This window comes from Onychomys torridus, chromosome 22 (genome assembly GCF_903995425.1).
Source record: "Onychomys torridus chromosome 22, mOncTor1.1, whole genome shotgun sequence".
NCBI lineage: Eukaryota > Metazoa > Chordata > Mammalia > Rodentia > Cricetidae > Onychomys > Onychomys torridus.
Window position 1 is genome coordinate 39,691,138 of NC_050464.1, and position 16,325 is coordinate 39,707,462.

The window sequence follows — 16,325 nt, forward strand, 5'->3', positions numbered from 1 at the left end:
CGACCCGTGTCCGTTGGCCCTGCATGGATGATGCTTGCTGCTGGCCAGTCCGTTCTGGTGGTGGCCAGGGGGATCCAGTGGGCACAAACCAGAGGGTACCTCACCGTCTCCACACCGAGTGTGAAGGAGCAGCCCCCCAGTAATGTCTGGTTCCCCTTCCCTGGGGGCTGGGTACCACTTCAGCCATGTCATCATTTGAGTCTCGTTCCCAAGGAAAATGGACAAAGGAAACAAATGAACAGTCTCGTGCCCCTCAGTCCCCACCCTGCAGAAGGCAGCTGTTAGGTTCTGTGACTCACTGGTGCTGTCTGCATGGTACAAGTGCTGGAGGTATGATTGTCACGCCTGTGCCTCCCTGAGCCAGGCTGAGGGCCAGGCTACTTTCTGGCCAGCTCAGTGGTGGGTCTGTGAGAGGAGTGGGTGGAGCCAGGCTCTGTGGGTGGAGCCAGACTCTGTGGGTGGAGCCAGACTCTGTGGGTGGAGCCAGTCTCTGTGGGTGGAGCCAGACTCTGTGGGTGGAGCCAGACTCTGTGGGTGGAGCCAGACTCTGTGGGTGGAGCCAGACTCTGTGGGTGGAGCAAGGGTCCTGTTCTGTCCAGCATGCTTCTCTGTTTCGTGGGTCAGGATGACCCAGTCAGCCGCTGGGCTCTGACAACAAGGAGAAGGGGACAAAAGTGTAAATCTCTCTCCCTCTTGGGGTTCAGGAGAAGAGCCTAGGTGAGAGCAATTGTCACTGGGCGGTGGTGGCACACACTCTTCAATCCCAGCACATGGGAGGCAGATACAGAGGGATCTCTGAGTCTGAGGCCAGCCTGGTCTACAGAGTGAGTTCCAGGACAGCCAGGGCTACACAGAGGATCCCTGTCTTGAAAAAACAAGAGACAGACAGAAAGACAGACAGACAGACAGAGCACTATTGTCCTAAGAGGCCATAGCATGTGGGAAGATGAGCACCCGTCTTGCGTCGTAGAACAGGGATCAGCAAGCCCCTGCCCGGGGACCAAATCCAGCCCCGTTCTGTACAGCCCAGGAGCTGGGCATGGTTTTATGTCCTTGACTATAAAACAGCAAAACAAAGCCAGGCCTTGAGCCAGCAAGACAGCCCAGTGTGTAAAGGTGCCCCAGCGAGTAAAGTCGCTTGCCGCCATGCCTGACAGCCTGAGTCCAATCCCCGGAACCTACATCGTGGAAGGAGAGAGCCTATAATCACAAACTGGGTGCATCTGAGGGCTTTGTCTCCAGGACATCAGGGGCACTAGATGGGCATATGGCTTTCTAAGAAGCCCCCCAACCTAAGTCACCTGTTGAAGGTGATTTCTAGTTCAGGAGTGTGAACAGCGTTCATGCCCCCCGACACACTCAGGCCCCAGGGACTCCCCCTGTGTGTTGAGATGGGTTCCTTCCCTTCTTACCATGCAAGCTCCTGTAGAGGCACAGGAGCCCCCCCCCCCCCCCGCGCCTTTCCCCGGAAGTGCCCAGGAGGTTCCCCTTCTCTAAGTCACCTGTCACCTTCCTGTGAGCAGAACTGAATGAGGGCATGGCGAGGTGAGGCTGTCTGCGGTCTTCCGGGCTCCGTGCTGCTGCCCTCCTCCTGGGCTGCCCTCCTCCCTGCTCCGCGGCCAGAGCCTCTGAATCTTGGTGGTGGTTTTTCACTGGATCAGGCGGGCTGGGGGACTCTGTCAGATTGTGGTCGGGCACATTGGGACTGTCCCCCTCAGCTCCTCCCTGTCCCTGAGCCAGCTTTGAGGGAGCTGCTTGCTTTGGGGTCAAGCTTCCATAATCCACATTGGTTTAACCAAGGTTATTGCTGGGGCCCCTTCCCACCCACTACCCACCACAGTGCCCCAGGACCTGATGGATGTCTCCGTGAACAACCTTCCATCCCTATGGCAACCCAGTCCTCGGAAGTCCTCCTGCTCCTCCTGCTCACAGAGCGGCTCAGCCGAGGGCGGCTCCACCAATGGCTGCAACCACGAGAGGTAGGTGGGGTGTAGGCTGTCCCTGGAGGATCTTGCAGCACTGGCCAAAACCTGTGGCTATCTATCCATTGCCTTGCTCTAAATTTTGGGAGGTGTGAACATGGCCTATGGATCCCCAAGAGCTAGGTCTAAATCATAGCCTCGTGTGGTCTTAGCCCCTGGAATTCCCTTCCATGCGTCAGTCAGGGTAAGGTTCTGCTGCAGTAACAAACAGTCCTGAAACACTAATGGCTTTTTACAGTGAATGCCAAAGTGTCCTGGATGCTGAATCTGCCATGGCTCCGCTTTCTAATGAACGCCTACTCGGGTGTCACGAGTCACGGTATCAGAGACCATGATATTCCTGCTTTCAACTCAGTGGCCCCATGCACAGGGAGGCCAAGAAATACAGGCCCGGCATGCACTAGGAGCCAGAAGTATTATTTACCCACCACCATGTATCCTGTGTGCTCCTCCAGGAAGTGTTCACTTAGTAGGGCTCTTAGAAGGGACCACTTAGTAAGTAGTCAATGTGGACCATTGAGAAATGATACTTTGCCCGGTGCATGCTCTCGGAGCCTAGACTTACATACCTGTACCAATGAGGAGCTCCCCTCCTTGCAGAGTGCCAAACCCCCTGAGGAGCAGCTTACTGTATGCACCTGGAGCAGGACCGAGCCTCACATCCTGAGGGCAAGGTTCCCTCCATGTGCATAGCCAGGACTTCCGCCATGCTCCCTTGCCAGCAGGCTTCCTGGGTTTGTCTGGTGTCCCTGGGATGTCCTCAGGACTGATGCACAAAGATTCTTCCATTCTGTCCTCTGTAAGAGCACACAGCCCTCCTCAGTCCCCTTCTCCCCAGGCATGCTAAGCCTTGTTCTTCTCCTCACTCAAAGCAGCCCAAGGAGCACTGTGCAGGGAGCCACGGCTGTGAGCCCTACCTACTGTGCAGTCCACTGAGCCAAATCCATGGGCCACTTTACAGCAGATCACTTCAAACTGGTTCAAGGAAAAAAAAAAAGTATGTGTGCTGGAATAAGCCTGCAATCCCAGCACCCAGGAAGCTGAGGCAGGAGGATTGTGGGTCCCAGGCTGGCCTAGATTAGATCATGAGACCCTGTCTCAAAAAAAAAATCAATAAAAGAAAATAGAAAAAGAAAGAAAATGTGCTAGCATGATTGAGAGGTTCAGGGGCACAGCGGCTTCAGGCCTGGCTCGATCCAGATGCTCAGGAAGGGAACGACTCTCTGCGTCTTCAGATATGGGAAGGGTGTGCCTTTAAGGAGGCCTGCTCTTATGTTGTCCCTCCCTGGTGATGGCCAAGAAGGCTTCCAGCAGCCACTGCTGTGTATCCCACCGGCTCAGAACCACAGGCAAAAGAAAGAGGTAGATGGAGCAAAAAATCCCAGGACTGATTTTCATTGGCCCAGGTTGGGCCACATGACCACTTCTCAGCCAGGTTCATGTACTGGGTGATCATCCACCTGCATCCATCCAAGCCACAGAGGCACAATGGAGGGACAGTTCCCCCCAGGGAAACCTGGGGTGTGACAGAGAAGGGGCACATGGTGGGAGCCACAGCAACCTCCCTCCACCCTGACAGCCAACTTTGATCTGCTGTGTGCAGCATGGTTGGTTCCTCTGCCAAGCAGCTAAGCAGTGTGTGGCCCTCTGCTCCCCCTTTCCCTCCTCCTCCTGCAGGGCTCCACTGAAACTGCTCTGTGATAACATGAAGTACCAGATCCTCTCCAGAGCCTTCTATGGATGTGAGTACAGGTTTCTATCACTGCTATGATCTTCAAGAGGCATTTACTGTGCATCTCATATGCCAGGCATGTTCCTGGTGCCCAAGGCAGAGTGTATGAGGGTGCCCTGGCAGGTATTCATGGCAGGCAGGATGGTCCTGAGGGGGCAGGACCATCTTGGAAAGCAGGCAGAACACTTGGCATCTCCCAGGCCCCCCCTTCTCCATCCAGCAGTGATTCTGTTTCTATCTGGCCTCTGTTCTTTCTCTATGAATGGGAGGCAGGCCCAGAGTGAGACCAGAAGTCCTTGGATCCCCTGCCTTTCTATCCCTTCCCTGCCCACTGCACATCTATTCATTGCTGTGGCTTCCAGCAGAAGAGGGTGATGTCCAACTAAACAAAACACCCCCAGGGTCTAGTAGTCAAGCCACTGAGTGAGAGCATCCTCAACTTGCTTGTTTGTTTGTTTGTCTAGAGAAGGCACAGAATTTTCTAGGTTGAGGGCCCCTGAAGATGGGGATGGGTAACAGGACAGCCCCGTGGAGCACCCAGAAGAGACTGGGTGAAGTGTGTTAGGTAGAAGATAATGTCTGCCTTCCCTTCTGGTCCAGGGCTCGCCTACTGTAGACACCTGTCCACCGTGAGGACCCATCTGTCAGCCCTGGTCAATCACATGATCGTGTCTCCAGACCTGCCCTGTGACGCTGGGCAAGGATTGACGGCCAGCATCTGGGAGCAGTACATCCAGGATAGCACGGTGAGCTGGACAGGCTTGCACATCAGAGGGCAGAGTGGAGGGAGGCCATCTTGTCAGGTCAGACTCACAGGGACCCAGGTCGACATGGCTATCTGAACAGGGACCATCAAGTCTCAAGACCTACAGCTAATGTGAGCCCCATCTATATGAAACTGTGAGGGGGTCAGAAGACATTCATAGGTACAGCATCCCAATCCCAAACCACAAATCCAAAATGTTCTGAAATGGAAACTCTGAGTACTAATGTGAAACCACATAGAAAATCTCACACCTGACCTCATATGACAGGTCACAAACATGCCACACACTAAAAATACTGTGAAAACAATCCACAGGTCATGTGTATAGGGATATGTTAAACATAGGGGTTTTGTATTTAGGCATGCCCATCCTTATAATATATATATGTACATATATATGGCAAATATTAAAACATCCAGGAAAATCTGAAATGTGAAACCCTTCAGGACCCAAACATTAGGGACAAGGACTGTTCAACCTGGAAGAGAAGAGGAAGGAACTGTTGGGCTGGGCGGGGTGGTGCATGACTGTCAGCACAGGACTCATAAAGCTGAGGCAGAGGGATTGTGAGTTTGAGACCAGCCTAAGACACTTTGTGAGTTCCGGGTTTGCCTGAGTTACGTAGCATAACATTTGAGTTAAGTTTATGGTTATGTATTAGGCACATGTAGGCCTTGGGATGTGACCTAGGCACCTGCTCCAACGCTGTTCACCTATCTCAGGCTACAGCCTGGGCACCTGCTCCAATGCTGTCTGTCTGTACCTCGTCTTAGTTTCTGTCCCTACAGTTACAAAGCTGTGTGGGTACGTAGCAGCTCTCTGGGTTACTCTTCCCATTGCTATAATAAAATACCCCAACACAATCAACTTAAAGGTGTAAGGGTTTATTCTCCATCACAGTTCCACATATGTTCCACCATAGTGGGCAAGTCGAGGCTACAGCTGGTCCCATCTCATCCACGGTCAAGAAACAGAGGAGGATGACTGTAAGCTGCTGCTCATCTCACCTGCTCCATTTGCACCATCCAGGACCCCCAGCCTAGGGAATGGCACTGCCCACCATTAAACTAGGTCTCCCCATACTAATTAACATAATTGAGCTAATCCCCCAGAGGTGTGACCAGAGCCCGGAGGGGCTTCTCTCCTAGACTCTGTCAAGTTGGCAATCAAAACCAGCCACAGCATCACATGGAGATCCTAGAGCCTACCCATAGAACCTATATGTACACACAGACCTGACCCACAGAGCAGTTTAAGACATACAAGCCCAAGCCAGGCATGGTGGCGCACACCTTTAATCCCAGCACTCGAGAGGCAGGGGCAGGCAGATCTCTGTGAGTTCAAGTCCAGCCTGGTCTACAAAGCAAACACCAGCACAGCCAGGGGTACATAGTGAGACCCTGTCTCAAACAAACAAACAAACAAGACATATAAGTCATCAAGATTTTTTAATCTACACATCTACTGATATGTAAAGATATATTTATGCCTAACTGTGTATTATATAGGTCTTATATATTTATGTATCACTATATCTTTGATCTCATCTATAGCTATAGATAGGAATATATATATATATATGATATTGTAATATTCAGATAGCCATAGCTCAGTATATGTATTTATCTTATCTATATATTTTTACTTTTATTAAACATTTATTTTTTATGTGTGTTGGAGGTACACAAATGCTACAGTGTGCACATGGGGGTCAGAAGACTACAGCTTGCAGATGTCCCTTCTCTCCTTCTACCGTGTGGGAACCAGGTTGCCAGGCTTGGCAGCAAGCGCCTTTACCAGCCGAGCCATCTCTTAGCCTCTAGGTTGATTTCTTTTATACTGTGCTAACTTCCTGTTTGCATTTTCAATGAGCAGCTTTCAGATCTCAAAGAAATAGTCAGAACTCAGCACTTTGTGAGTGGCCCACAGTCAATTTAAATTCCCACTGACAGGAATATATTCTCTCTCTCTCTCTCTCTCTCTCTCTCTCTCTCTCTCTCTCTCTCTCTTCTAATTTGTTGTTGCCTGAGATGGGGGGCATGAATCTCACTAGATAGCAGGCTGGCCTTGAACTCACAACCCCCCTACGTCAGCCTCCATAGTGGCAGGGTTGAGTTTGCAGATCTGCACCAGGCCTGGCTTCCTTCTCAATCTTTTTAGACTCATTTCCAGTAGTACAGGAGCAGCAACACCCTGGTGCATGCATGCCCTACCATACTTCTGGCATTTTGATTTTGAGAATGGGTTCCTAGAAGCTGATGGCTGTGTATTAAAACTTGAAATAGATAAGCCAGAGTACTCTCAAAACCTCCCACGGCCACAGTGTGAGCCTGCTGGTTCCTGGGGAGCTATGGGACTGACTGGCTTCTCGGCTCAGCTCCAGCTCTGCAGAGCCTGCATCTCCTGGAGAGGAGCCCATGCCTACGTTTCTAAAGTCCCGGGGGTGCTTCCGTGATCCAATTTGGGAGACATCAGTTTAAGGTCAAATTGGGTGAAACAATTTTGATGAGCCAAAGAGACTTCAGTGAACAACCCTCCTACGGTCTGGCCCCTTTCTCAGGGTTTAGCTACCTTCCTGTCCTGGGTACACTGAGTCCCAGGAACAAACAGTCCCCCCGCCCCCATAGCTTGTTGCCAGGCAACACTGGCTCATTTCTCACTCAACAGTCCTGTGAGCCCTGTCAGTGGGTGTGCATCTCCCTTCACCTGCAGGACTTGTGAACCTACCATACCCTGGCATCCAGAGTCTCCAGAGAAGCCTGTGGGAACCCACCGACTTCCTCCCCTGCCCTGCCCTGCCAATATTCCACTACTTCCTTTCACATCCAGAAACTGTCACATGACCACACCTAACTGCAAAGTGGGCTGGGAAATGGAGTCTAGTGGATCCAGGAGCCCAGGAACCAGATTTCTTGTTTTCATTATCATCTCATCTCTTTCTATGGTAGCAAATAATTGCAGTTGTGACATTTGCAGGGGCCAGGAGCTGAGACCATAGATCAAATGATAACTGTTAATGTTTAGCATAGCATCGTATTACAGAGGTCCAGGGGCTGGAGAGATGGCTCAGTGGTTAAGAGCGCTTGCTGTTGTTGGAGAGGGACTGAGTTTGGTTCCCAGCACCCACAGCAGACAGCTCACAATGGCCTGTGGCTCCAGTCCCAGAGGACCTGCCACTCACTGTCGTTTGGTCTCTGAGGGCACCAGGCATGCTTATAATGCCCATAAACTCATGCAGGTACTCACATGTATACATAAAATACATACATACAAAGAAACTCATGCATAAAACACGTATACATAAAATACGTACATACAGAGGACCAGGGGTTTTTTTGTTTGTTTGTTTGTTTGTTTTTTTTTAACCTATAAAGTGGAATGAAGGAAGGTTTCAAATCAATGACTTAACCTTCCATCTTAAGCTTCCGGGGGAGGAGGGAGGGAGGGGCAGCAAACTGAACCTGAATGAACAGAAAACAGGAGGAAGGATGAATAGGGTCAAAAGCAGAATTAGACCAGACAGAGAAGCATAGAGATAAAAAACGGAAATAAAGCTGGCTCTCGGGAAAGACCAGGGAAGCTGGGAAAAGCCTTCTTGATCAGAACCACAAGTGTGTGTGGAGGGCACGTAGGTGACCACAGTCGGGAGTCAGAAAGGAGACATCACCACAGACCCCACAGGCAGAGGCATGGGAGATAACGTGCAATTACTATGAAAACCTGTGTACCAGCCAACTAACAGCGGAGCCCACAAACTCCCAGAGAGTCCAACTACTGCAATTTCCTCAAAAAGAAATGAGAAGCCTGGGGATGAGTCATTTCATAACTCTTATAAAGAAAAGCCATGGGGCTGGAGAGATGGCTTAGCCATTGAAAGCGCTGGGTGCTCTTCCAGAGGACCTGGGTTCGATTCGCAGCACCCGCATGGCAGCTCACAACTATGTCAACTCCAGCTCCAGGGGTCCCACACTCTCTTCTGGCCTCTGCAGGCACTGCATGCACACTGTGCACCTACATTCAGGCAAAACACCCAGGCATATAAAATAAAAACAAAGGAAATAAAGAGGTCAAGATACAGATAACTCTCCTGGGAGCCCTCCCACCTTAAAGAAAGGAAGTCATTTCTGATGAAGACTTTGCATTCTTGTCCCAACCCATTTTCCAATTTCTAACAGCTCTGGCATTATCTACCTGGGTGGTCAGAGTTCCCAGGGCAGCCCAAGGCTACACTGTAGCTACAAAGCTTGCATCGGTGATTTTTTTTGAAGTAATAAAGCCAAGCCCGCACTACGGGAAGCCTCGCAAGCCCCTCCTGTGCAGAAAGCTGTTGGTGTGAGAAGAGGCGGCTGGAAATGTCCACTTTGCATTATTTCCCTTTAGAGTAATTTCCTTCAAGCTGACTCAAGATGAGATTGCATTTGAGCATCAAATGGAAATGCCTGGGCTCTGCCTTGGGCACATGCCTCCTCCTGCCCCTTTCTTCCCTCCCTCCCTCCCTCCCTCCTCCTCCTCTTGTTGGTTTAGGGGTTCTTTATTTATTTGATTTGATTTTAGACGAGGTCTCATGTTGGTTGGTCTAAACTCTCTACGTAGCTGGAGACCACCTTGACCTTCTGCTCTGAGTGCTGGGGTCCCAGTGCACACCTTTACCTGTCATCCCATAAAAACAGGCTCAGCCTGGACACAGCCGCATCTTTATTTCCCACTGCACCTCACACTCTGGCCTCCCCTCCCCTCGGTCCTCCTGCCTGTACTGGTTGTCCTTACAACTCCCGTGAGTCCCCACCCAGCAATATGCATCTCCCCCACACCCACGCCCCCATGGTCCAGCTTAGCTCCCCCTGTGATAATCAGGGCTAATTACACAGTCCTGTGCCATGTCATCTCTGTTACTGTAGCAAGTTCCCAGACTGGGCAGCTCATAAAGAAAAACAGTTTATCTCGGCTCACAGTTGTGGAGATTTAAGTCTGGTGGGCCCTGCTGCCATGGGCCCCAGTCATCCCAGGAAACATGTCAGCACAGGACAGTGTGTCAGAACAGGACACATGTCAGCACAGGACAGTGTGTCAGAACAGGATACATGTTAGCACAGGACAGTGTGTCAGAACAGAACACTGCCAGCACAGGAAGTGTGTCAGAACAGGACACATGTCAGCACAGGACAGTGTGTCAGAACAGGACACATGTCAGCACAGGACAGTGTGTCAGCACAGGATACATGTTAGCACAGAAGTGTGCACAGGGCAGTGTGTCAGAACAGGAACACTGTCAGCACAGGACAGTGTGTCAGAACAGGATACATGTTAGCACAGGACAGTGTGTCAGAACAGGACACTGCCAGCACAGGACAGTGTGTCAGAACAGGACACTGTCAGCACAGGACAGTGTGTCAGAACAGGACACATGTTAGCACAGGACAGCATGTCAGCACAGAACATGTGTCAGCATAGAACATGTGTCAGCACAGGACACATGTCAGCACAGGACACATGTCAGCACAGGACACATGTCAGCACAGGACACATGTCAGGAGCAGAAGAGAAAGGCTTACTGTGGGACCCAGTCACCATTCCTCCGCCGTGACCTAAGACCTACACCAGGCTCCAGCTCTTCAAGGCCACACCAGCTTCCACCAGCTAGGGACCAAGTCATTAGCTTAGGCATTCTGGGGACTGTTCCAGACACAGAAGACATGGCTTTGCTCATTCACCCAGGATCTCACCCCAGAAACAAGACTGCAGGGCCGCAGGCCACCCTGGCTTCTCCATTGACCAGACCTTCTTCCCTCTAACCCCTCCCCCAACAGACTTACCCAGAGCAGGAGCTGCTGCGGCTCATCTACTTCGGGGGTGTCCAGCCTGAGATCCGCAGGGCGGTCTGGCCCTTCCTCCTTGGCCACTACCAGTTTGGGATGACAGAGATGGAGAGGAAGGAGGTCAGTCACCCAAGGGCATTGAAAGGATTGGGGTACTGTGGAGTTGGGTACTGTGGAGTTGGGTGCTGTGGAGAGTTGGGTGCTGTGGAGAGCTGGGTGCTGTGGAGCTGGGTGCTGTGGAGCTGGGTGCTGTGGAGCTGGGTGCTGTGGAGCTGGGTGCTGTGGAGCTGGGTGCTGTGGAGAGTTGGGTGCTGTGGAGAGTTGGGTGCTGTGGAGCTGGGTGCTGTGGAGCTGGGTGCTGTGGAGTTGGGTGCTGTGGAGCTGGGTGCTGTGGAACTGGGTGCTGTGGAACTGGGTACTGTGGAGGTGGGTGCTGTGGAGTTGGGTGCTGTGGAGTTGGGTGCTGTGGAGCTGGGTGCTGTGGAGTTGGGTGCTGTGGAGCTGGGTGCTGTGGAGCTGGGTGCTGTGGAGCTGGGTGCTGTGGAGTTGGGTGCTGTGGAGCTGGGTGCTGTGGAGCTGGGTGCTGTGGAGCTGGGTGCTGTGGAGCTGGGTACTGTGGAGTTGGGTACTGTGAAGTTGGGTGCTGTGGAGTTGGGTGCTGTGGAACTGGGTGCTGTGGAGTTGGGTGCTGTGGAGCTGGGTGCTGTGGAGTTGGGTGCTGTGGAGCTGGGTGCTGTGGAGTTGGGTGCTGTGGAGTTGGGCACTCTATGCCTGGGTACTGTGCAGCTGGGCATTGCACCTGGGCCCTGTGGAACGCTGTTTGCCTGTTACAGTGTTGTTGAGAGACACAGGCAAGAGACAGGACCACTGAGGAAAGAGCTGTGTGGCAGAAATACAACACAAGGGAATCTTCAAATAAGTCAGCCTCCTGCTTTGAGGCCATATGGACTCCTGCACATATTTATAGGAATCACTGCAGGGACCTATGTGACCTTGACTCAGTTTCCCCCTTTGTGACCCCAGCATGACGCCCTGTGATGTCACAGAACACTGATGCTGGTATAGCACCTACCTCACTCAGGCCTCGCCATCCTCCTGTAATTGCCTGCGTGTGTGTGTGTGTGTGTGAGTGCACTTATTTCCCCGTGTGTGCAGACTTGTACATTATTTCTGGTAGCCTAAGAATCCTCACCTTGTCCTTCTATAGCCACACTGACCTCCATCCCACCTTATCCCTGGCTCCTACTCACCGGTCTTCCATTTCCAGAATTTTCTCTCATCCAGGTTGTTGTATAAATAGAATCATATTGTATGGAAATTTTGAGGGATTGACGTTTTATTCAGTACACATCTCTAGATCCATGTTCTATTATTACCCATTTCCTTTTTGTGGCTGAATTTGCCTGTGTACATATGCCACAGCTTCACTCTGAACTAGCTGATTGGTAGCTGGGCAATGCCACGAATCTTTATTTACATTTTTTTTGACTAATAATAACTCACTACAACTGACATCCAATGCAGGCTTTGGGTGTTGGGGAAATGCCTGGTAGTGAAATTACTGTGATGGAAGCATGTTCAGTCTTGAGGAAAATGAGAAACTCCAGCAGTGGCTGTCCTGTCTATGATTGGCCCTCACCTGATGGATGGGTGGGTGGATGGACGGGAGAGAGTGGATGAGAAAGGACCCATGGATGGTGAGTGGGTGGACGGGAGAGAGTGGATGAGAAGGACACATGGATGGTGAGTGGATGGACGGGAGAGAGTGGATGAGACGGACCCATGGATAGATGGGTGGATGGGTACATGGGTCAGTGGGTGAATTTGTGAATGAGAGGATGGTGAGTGGATGGATAGCAGAATCTTGCTCATCTTGTAATCTATATGTACCTGGCACACTGTGGGTACTTATCAAAGAAACTAATGAGTAAATGGATTAAGTAATTAATAAATGAGGAAACAGAGAAAGCATGCAAACATTTGAATGGTTGTGTGAGTGAACGCGTTAATAAAGGGAGAGACGGAAGGAGAGCGGAGATGAGGTGGGCTGCCCTGTAATATTCCTCAGCACAGGACATCACCTAGCTCATATCACTTGGGTACTGACTACGCAAATGTAGACAGGTCAGAGCCCGGGGAACTCAGCACCTCGTGTGGCCTTGCGCATGTGCTGACAGGTGGATGAGCAGATCCATGCCTGCTACGCACAAACCATGTCGGAGTGGCTGGGCTGTGAGGCTATCGTGAGACAGAGGGAGCGGGAGTCCCACGCTGCTGCGCTGGCCAAGTGCTCTTCAGGGGCTAGCCTGGACAGCCACCTTCACCGGATGCTGCACCGGGACTCTACCATCAGCAACGAGGTAATGGACAGCTGGCCTGGGAGATTGCTGGTGGGAGCTGGGACAGAGCCTTGGGACTGCCTGGCCCTTAGCTTTTGGGGGAGGAGGCGGCGTAGGGGGAACTTCAGCATCAGATCTAGGTTCAAAGCCCGCCCAGAGTTTCTTGCCCGCACATTTCCTTTGGGCTCAATTCCTGCGTACGTACAGTGGGAATGGTGGAGGTGTGGGTACGGTCCTAAGAAGACAGTGTGTATCAAGATTCCAGAGCAGCATCTGCCCTCCGTATATTCAACTAATGTTTTCTGCATACCTACTATGTGCAAGTACTTTCGAGAAGGCTCAGAATGTTCTGGTAGCTGAGGCAGACCTCTGCTCTCACACAGACTTTAGCTGAGCAGCCTAACTGGCTGAAGCGGACGGCATGGCGGAGCCTAGCATCAGAGTAGGGGAGGACCAAGGAGGTGACAGAAAAGCCGAGCCACGAATCCCAGAATCCCACCTCGGGAAGGATTTAAATCCTAGCCAGAGCTCTCAAGTACAACAGAGAAATTAAAGGGTGGGGGGTGTGCTCTGACGTGGAGGCTGGAAGGTGGGACCCAGAGGCCGAGTCACCTCTGAGGCTCCTGGGGACAGGTAGGGAACTGAGGCTCTGGGAGGGGACTTGTCCCAGCCAGGAGAAAGGATGGAAACAGGCTTCCTGGCTCCCAACCCAGCAGCCCCCAGGGTGACCTTCCATCTTTGTCTCTCTGGTTCTTGTCCCTCTCAGTCCTCCCAGAGCTGCAGCTCAGGCCGCCAGAACCTCCGACTGCAGAGCGACTCCAGCAGCAGCACCCAGGTGACTTCCAGAGGCCCCGCCGCCCTCATGCCCTGTCCCCTCACGCCCCGCCCACCCTGTCCCCTCACGTCCCGCCCCATCACATAAACCCCGCCCTCCCACCTGGGGTTGAAGGGATTGGATGTCCATCATTTTCCGGCCACTTGGATGTATTGGGCTTTTTATGGCTAGTATTGGATGTGAACTCTCTTAAGTAGCAATCGCAGCCTCCTTGAAATCCACAGTGATAAGATGCAGCCTCTGTAGACATCAGCGTGCCAGGATCCAATGTTCGTTGTGTAAAATGACAAATGTGTGCACATGACACCACACTCTTCAGGTCATTCACAAAAGCAGTGCAAAATGCATGGAAATAGCCATCAGGCTGTGCCATTAGGAAGAAAGGACAAGTGCCTGAGCCCAGTCTATGGTGGTGCAGTGACTGGGGGGGGGGGGGGGGGGGTGTTTTCACTCAGCATTGGTTGAATCTTGGACCCAGTCTCTTTGAATTCAGAGGCTGAACACGAGCCTGCTCTCCTGTCAAACACCCCAAACCTGCACTTTGCTTCTGCCTCCATCAACTCTGTCCTTCCTTGAGGCAGTGCTATAAATCTGTCCCCTGCGTGGCCTTCCAGAACCTCTGGATGCCTTTACATACACAGAAATACCTAATGTATAGCAAGACTTTGTAGTTCTTAAAAGTCCACATAAACGCCGGCGGATGTATTGTTCAACAGCTTTTGGTGTCGCTTATAAAGGTTGCCCTATCTGGAGCCTCGTTAATCAAAATGAAAAGCACAGATCAGGCTGGAGAGACAGCTCAGTGGTTAAGAGCATGAACTTCTCTTGCAGAGGACCCAGTTTCAGTTCCCAGCACCTATATGAGGTGCCTCACAATCAGGTGTAACGCCAGGAGATCTGGCGCCCTCTTCTGGACTCCAAGGGCATTTGCACTTGTGTGGGCATATACACATAGACGTATAAATAAAAAAAATAATAAAATAGCTATTTTTTTAAGTGAAAAGCATAAAAAACATGCACAAAATGTCACCTTTTGGGTAGAAAAGTGTGTGTGTGTGTGTGTGTGTGTGTGTGTGTGTGTGTGTGTACATGTGAGTGCCTGTGTTTGTACCTAGCCTATGAGAGGTCCCAGCATTGCAGAAATAGACCCAGTGAACTGAAGCTGATGGTGGCCACACAGAGAAACAGTGTGAGGCTTTGGAACCTGATCTTTACTGTGACCTTGAGGGCCATAGCTGAAGGACACAGAGAACCACAAATAAACCACAGTGTTAGAAATCTGTATGGTGAAAAACCACTTTCTCACTAAACTTCAGGTCCCTAGTCGCCCCTCAGAGGCAGCGGTGGCCAGCCGAATTGCTGATATAATCTCAGCACTTGGACTCTAATTGCCATCAGGAAGAGCAGCCTGCCTTTGTCCTGCCTGTTAGCTGTTTCGATCCTTGCAAACCCCATACCCAAATATGCCCTGTTGCTGGGTACTAAGTTGCTGCTGTAAACTGTGTTGCTGTGCACACCCTGACCTGTGTGTCCCTTTCCTCAGGTATTTGAGTCTGTGGATGAGGTGGAACAGACGGAGGTGGAAGGCAGGTCGGAGGAGAAACAACCCAAAGTCCCCAATGGGACCCCGGCAAATGGCACTTGCTCCCCAGACTCCGGACACCCTTCTTCCCACAACTTCTCCTCCGGCCTCTCAGAGCACTCAGAGCCCAGCCTCAGCACTGAAGACAGTGTTTTGGATGCCCAGCGCAGCCTCCCCGCTGTGTTTCGACCTGGGGACAGCAGCATAGAAGATGGGCAGAGCAGCGAAGCCACCACTTCCCGGGAAGAGGCCCCTCGGGAGGAGCTGGCCGTGCAAGACAGTCTTGAGAGTGACCTTCTCGCCAATGAGAGCATGGAGGAGTTCATGTCCATCCCTGGCAGCCTGGACGTGGCCCTGCCTGAGAAGGACGGGGCCGCGACGGAGGGCTGGCCCAGTGAGACAGACAAGCATGGACGGGCTGACAGCGAGGACAACCTCTCTGAGGAGCCTGAGATGGAGAGCCTCTTCCCTGCCCTGGCTTCTCTGGCCGTGACCTCCTCTGCCAACAACGAGGCATCACCTGTGTCTTCCAGTGGCGTCACCTACTCTGTAAGTCACAGGGGTCTTTCCCCACGGAGGGTGAGACTGGCCACGGCTTGTTTCCTTCTCCATCATAGAGAGTCAGTGTGGAAACAGGAAGGGATGCTGAGCCAGGAGCCAGGAAGTCTGGTTCCGTCCCTTCTTCTGGCTTTGGGACAAGTCCCCTCCCTGCCTTGGCCAAGGCCAACCTCTGCCCTTACAGACTTCCACCATGATGTATATCAGTCACCAGGTTCCACATCCATGCTGTGTTAACAACCAGTTACCCAAAGCCAGCAACTTTCGCCAACCAACGCTGGGCCCTACCTGTGCCTCCGAGTCTGTGGGTCAGCTGAAAAGCTCTGCCCCAAGCAGGACAGGGTGTGGCTTGTTAGGATGTTGGCGGTCAGGGGCTGGTCTGTGTTTCATCCTCTGGCAGGCTAACCTGGGCCAGCCTGGGCTAGCACTCATGGCCAAGGCAGATGCCAAGCAAAGAGCGAGCCGACAGGCCCATGTCTACGTTTAAGCCTCTGCTCTGTCTGGCTCACTGACGTCGCCGGCTGAAACCAGCTGTGTGGCAGAGCTGGCATCAAATGGGCAGAGTGGGCAAGGGCAGTCACCCATTTAAAGATGGTTTTTCTCTCTTTCAACATTTTCTAAGATTCTCTTTTAGGGGCTGAGGACATAGCCCAGCCAGTAAATTCTGTAGGCAAGGGACCCAGATTCCACTCCAAGGACTCATCATCACCACCA

The 16,325-nt window shown here is 51.9% G+C and overlaps 1 protein-coding gene across 1 annotated transcript in view; it reads left to right on the forward strand.

The window, feature by feature from the left end:
* Positions 1-16,325, forward strand: part of Sgsm1 (small G protein signaling modulator 1) — a 70,408-nt gene that overhangs the window by 36,390 nt on the left and 17,693 nt on the right. Inside the window, exons 16-22 of the mRNA XM_036171674.1 lie at positions 1,841-1,979; positions 3,660-3,724; positions 4,315-4,460; positions 10,289-10,417; positions 12,475-12,657; positions 13,403-13,471; positions 15,015-15,602. Of these exons, the coding sequence (XP_036027567.1) occupies positions 1,841-1,979; positions 3,660-3,724; positions 4,315-4,460; positions 10,289-10,417; positions 12,475-12,657; positions 13,403-13,471; positions 15,015-15,602 (1,319 nt within the window). The remainder of the gene's footprint in view (positions 1-1,840; positions 1,980-3,659; positions 3,725-4,314; positions 4,461-10,288; positions 10,418-12,474; positions 12,658-13,402; positions 13,472-15,014; positions 15,603-16,325) is intronic.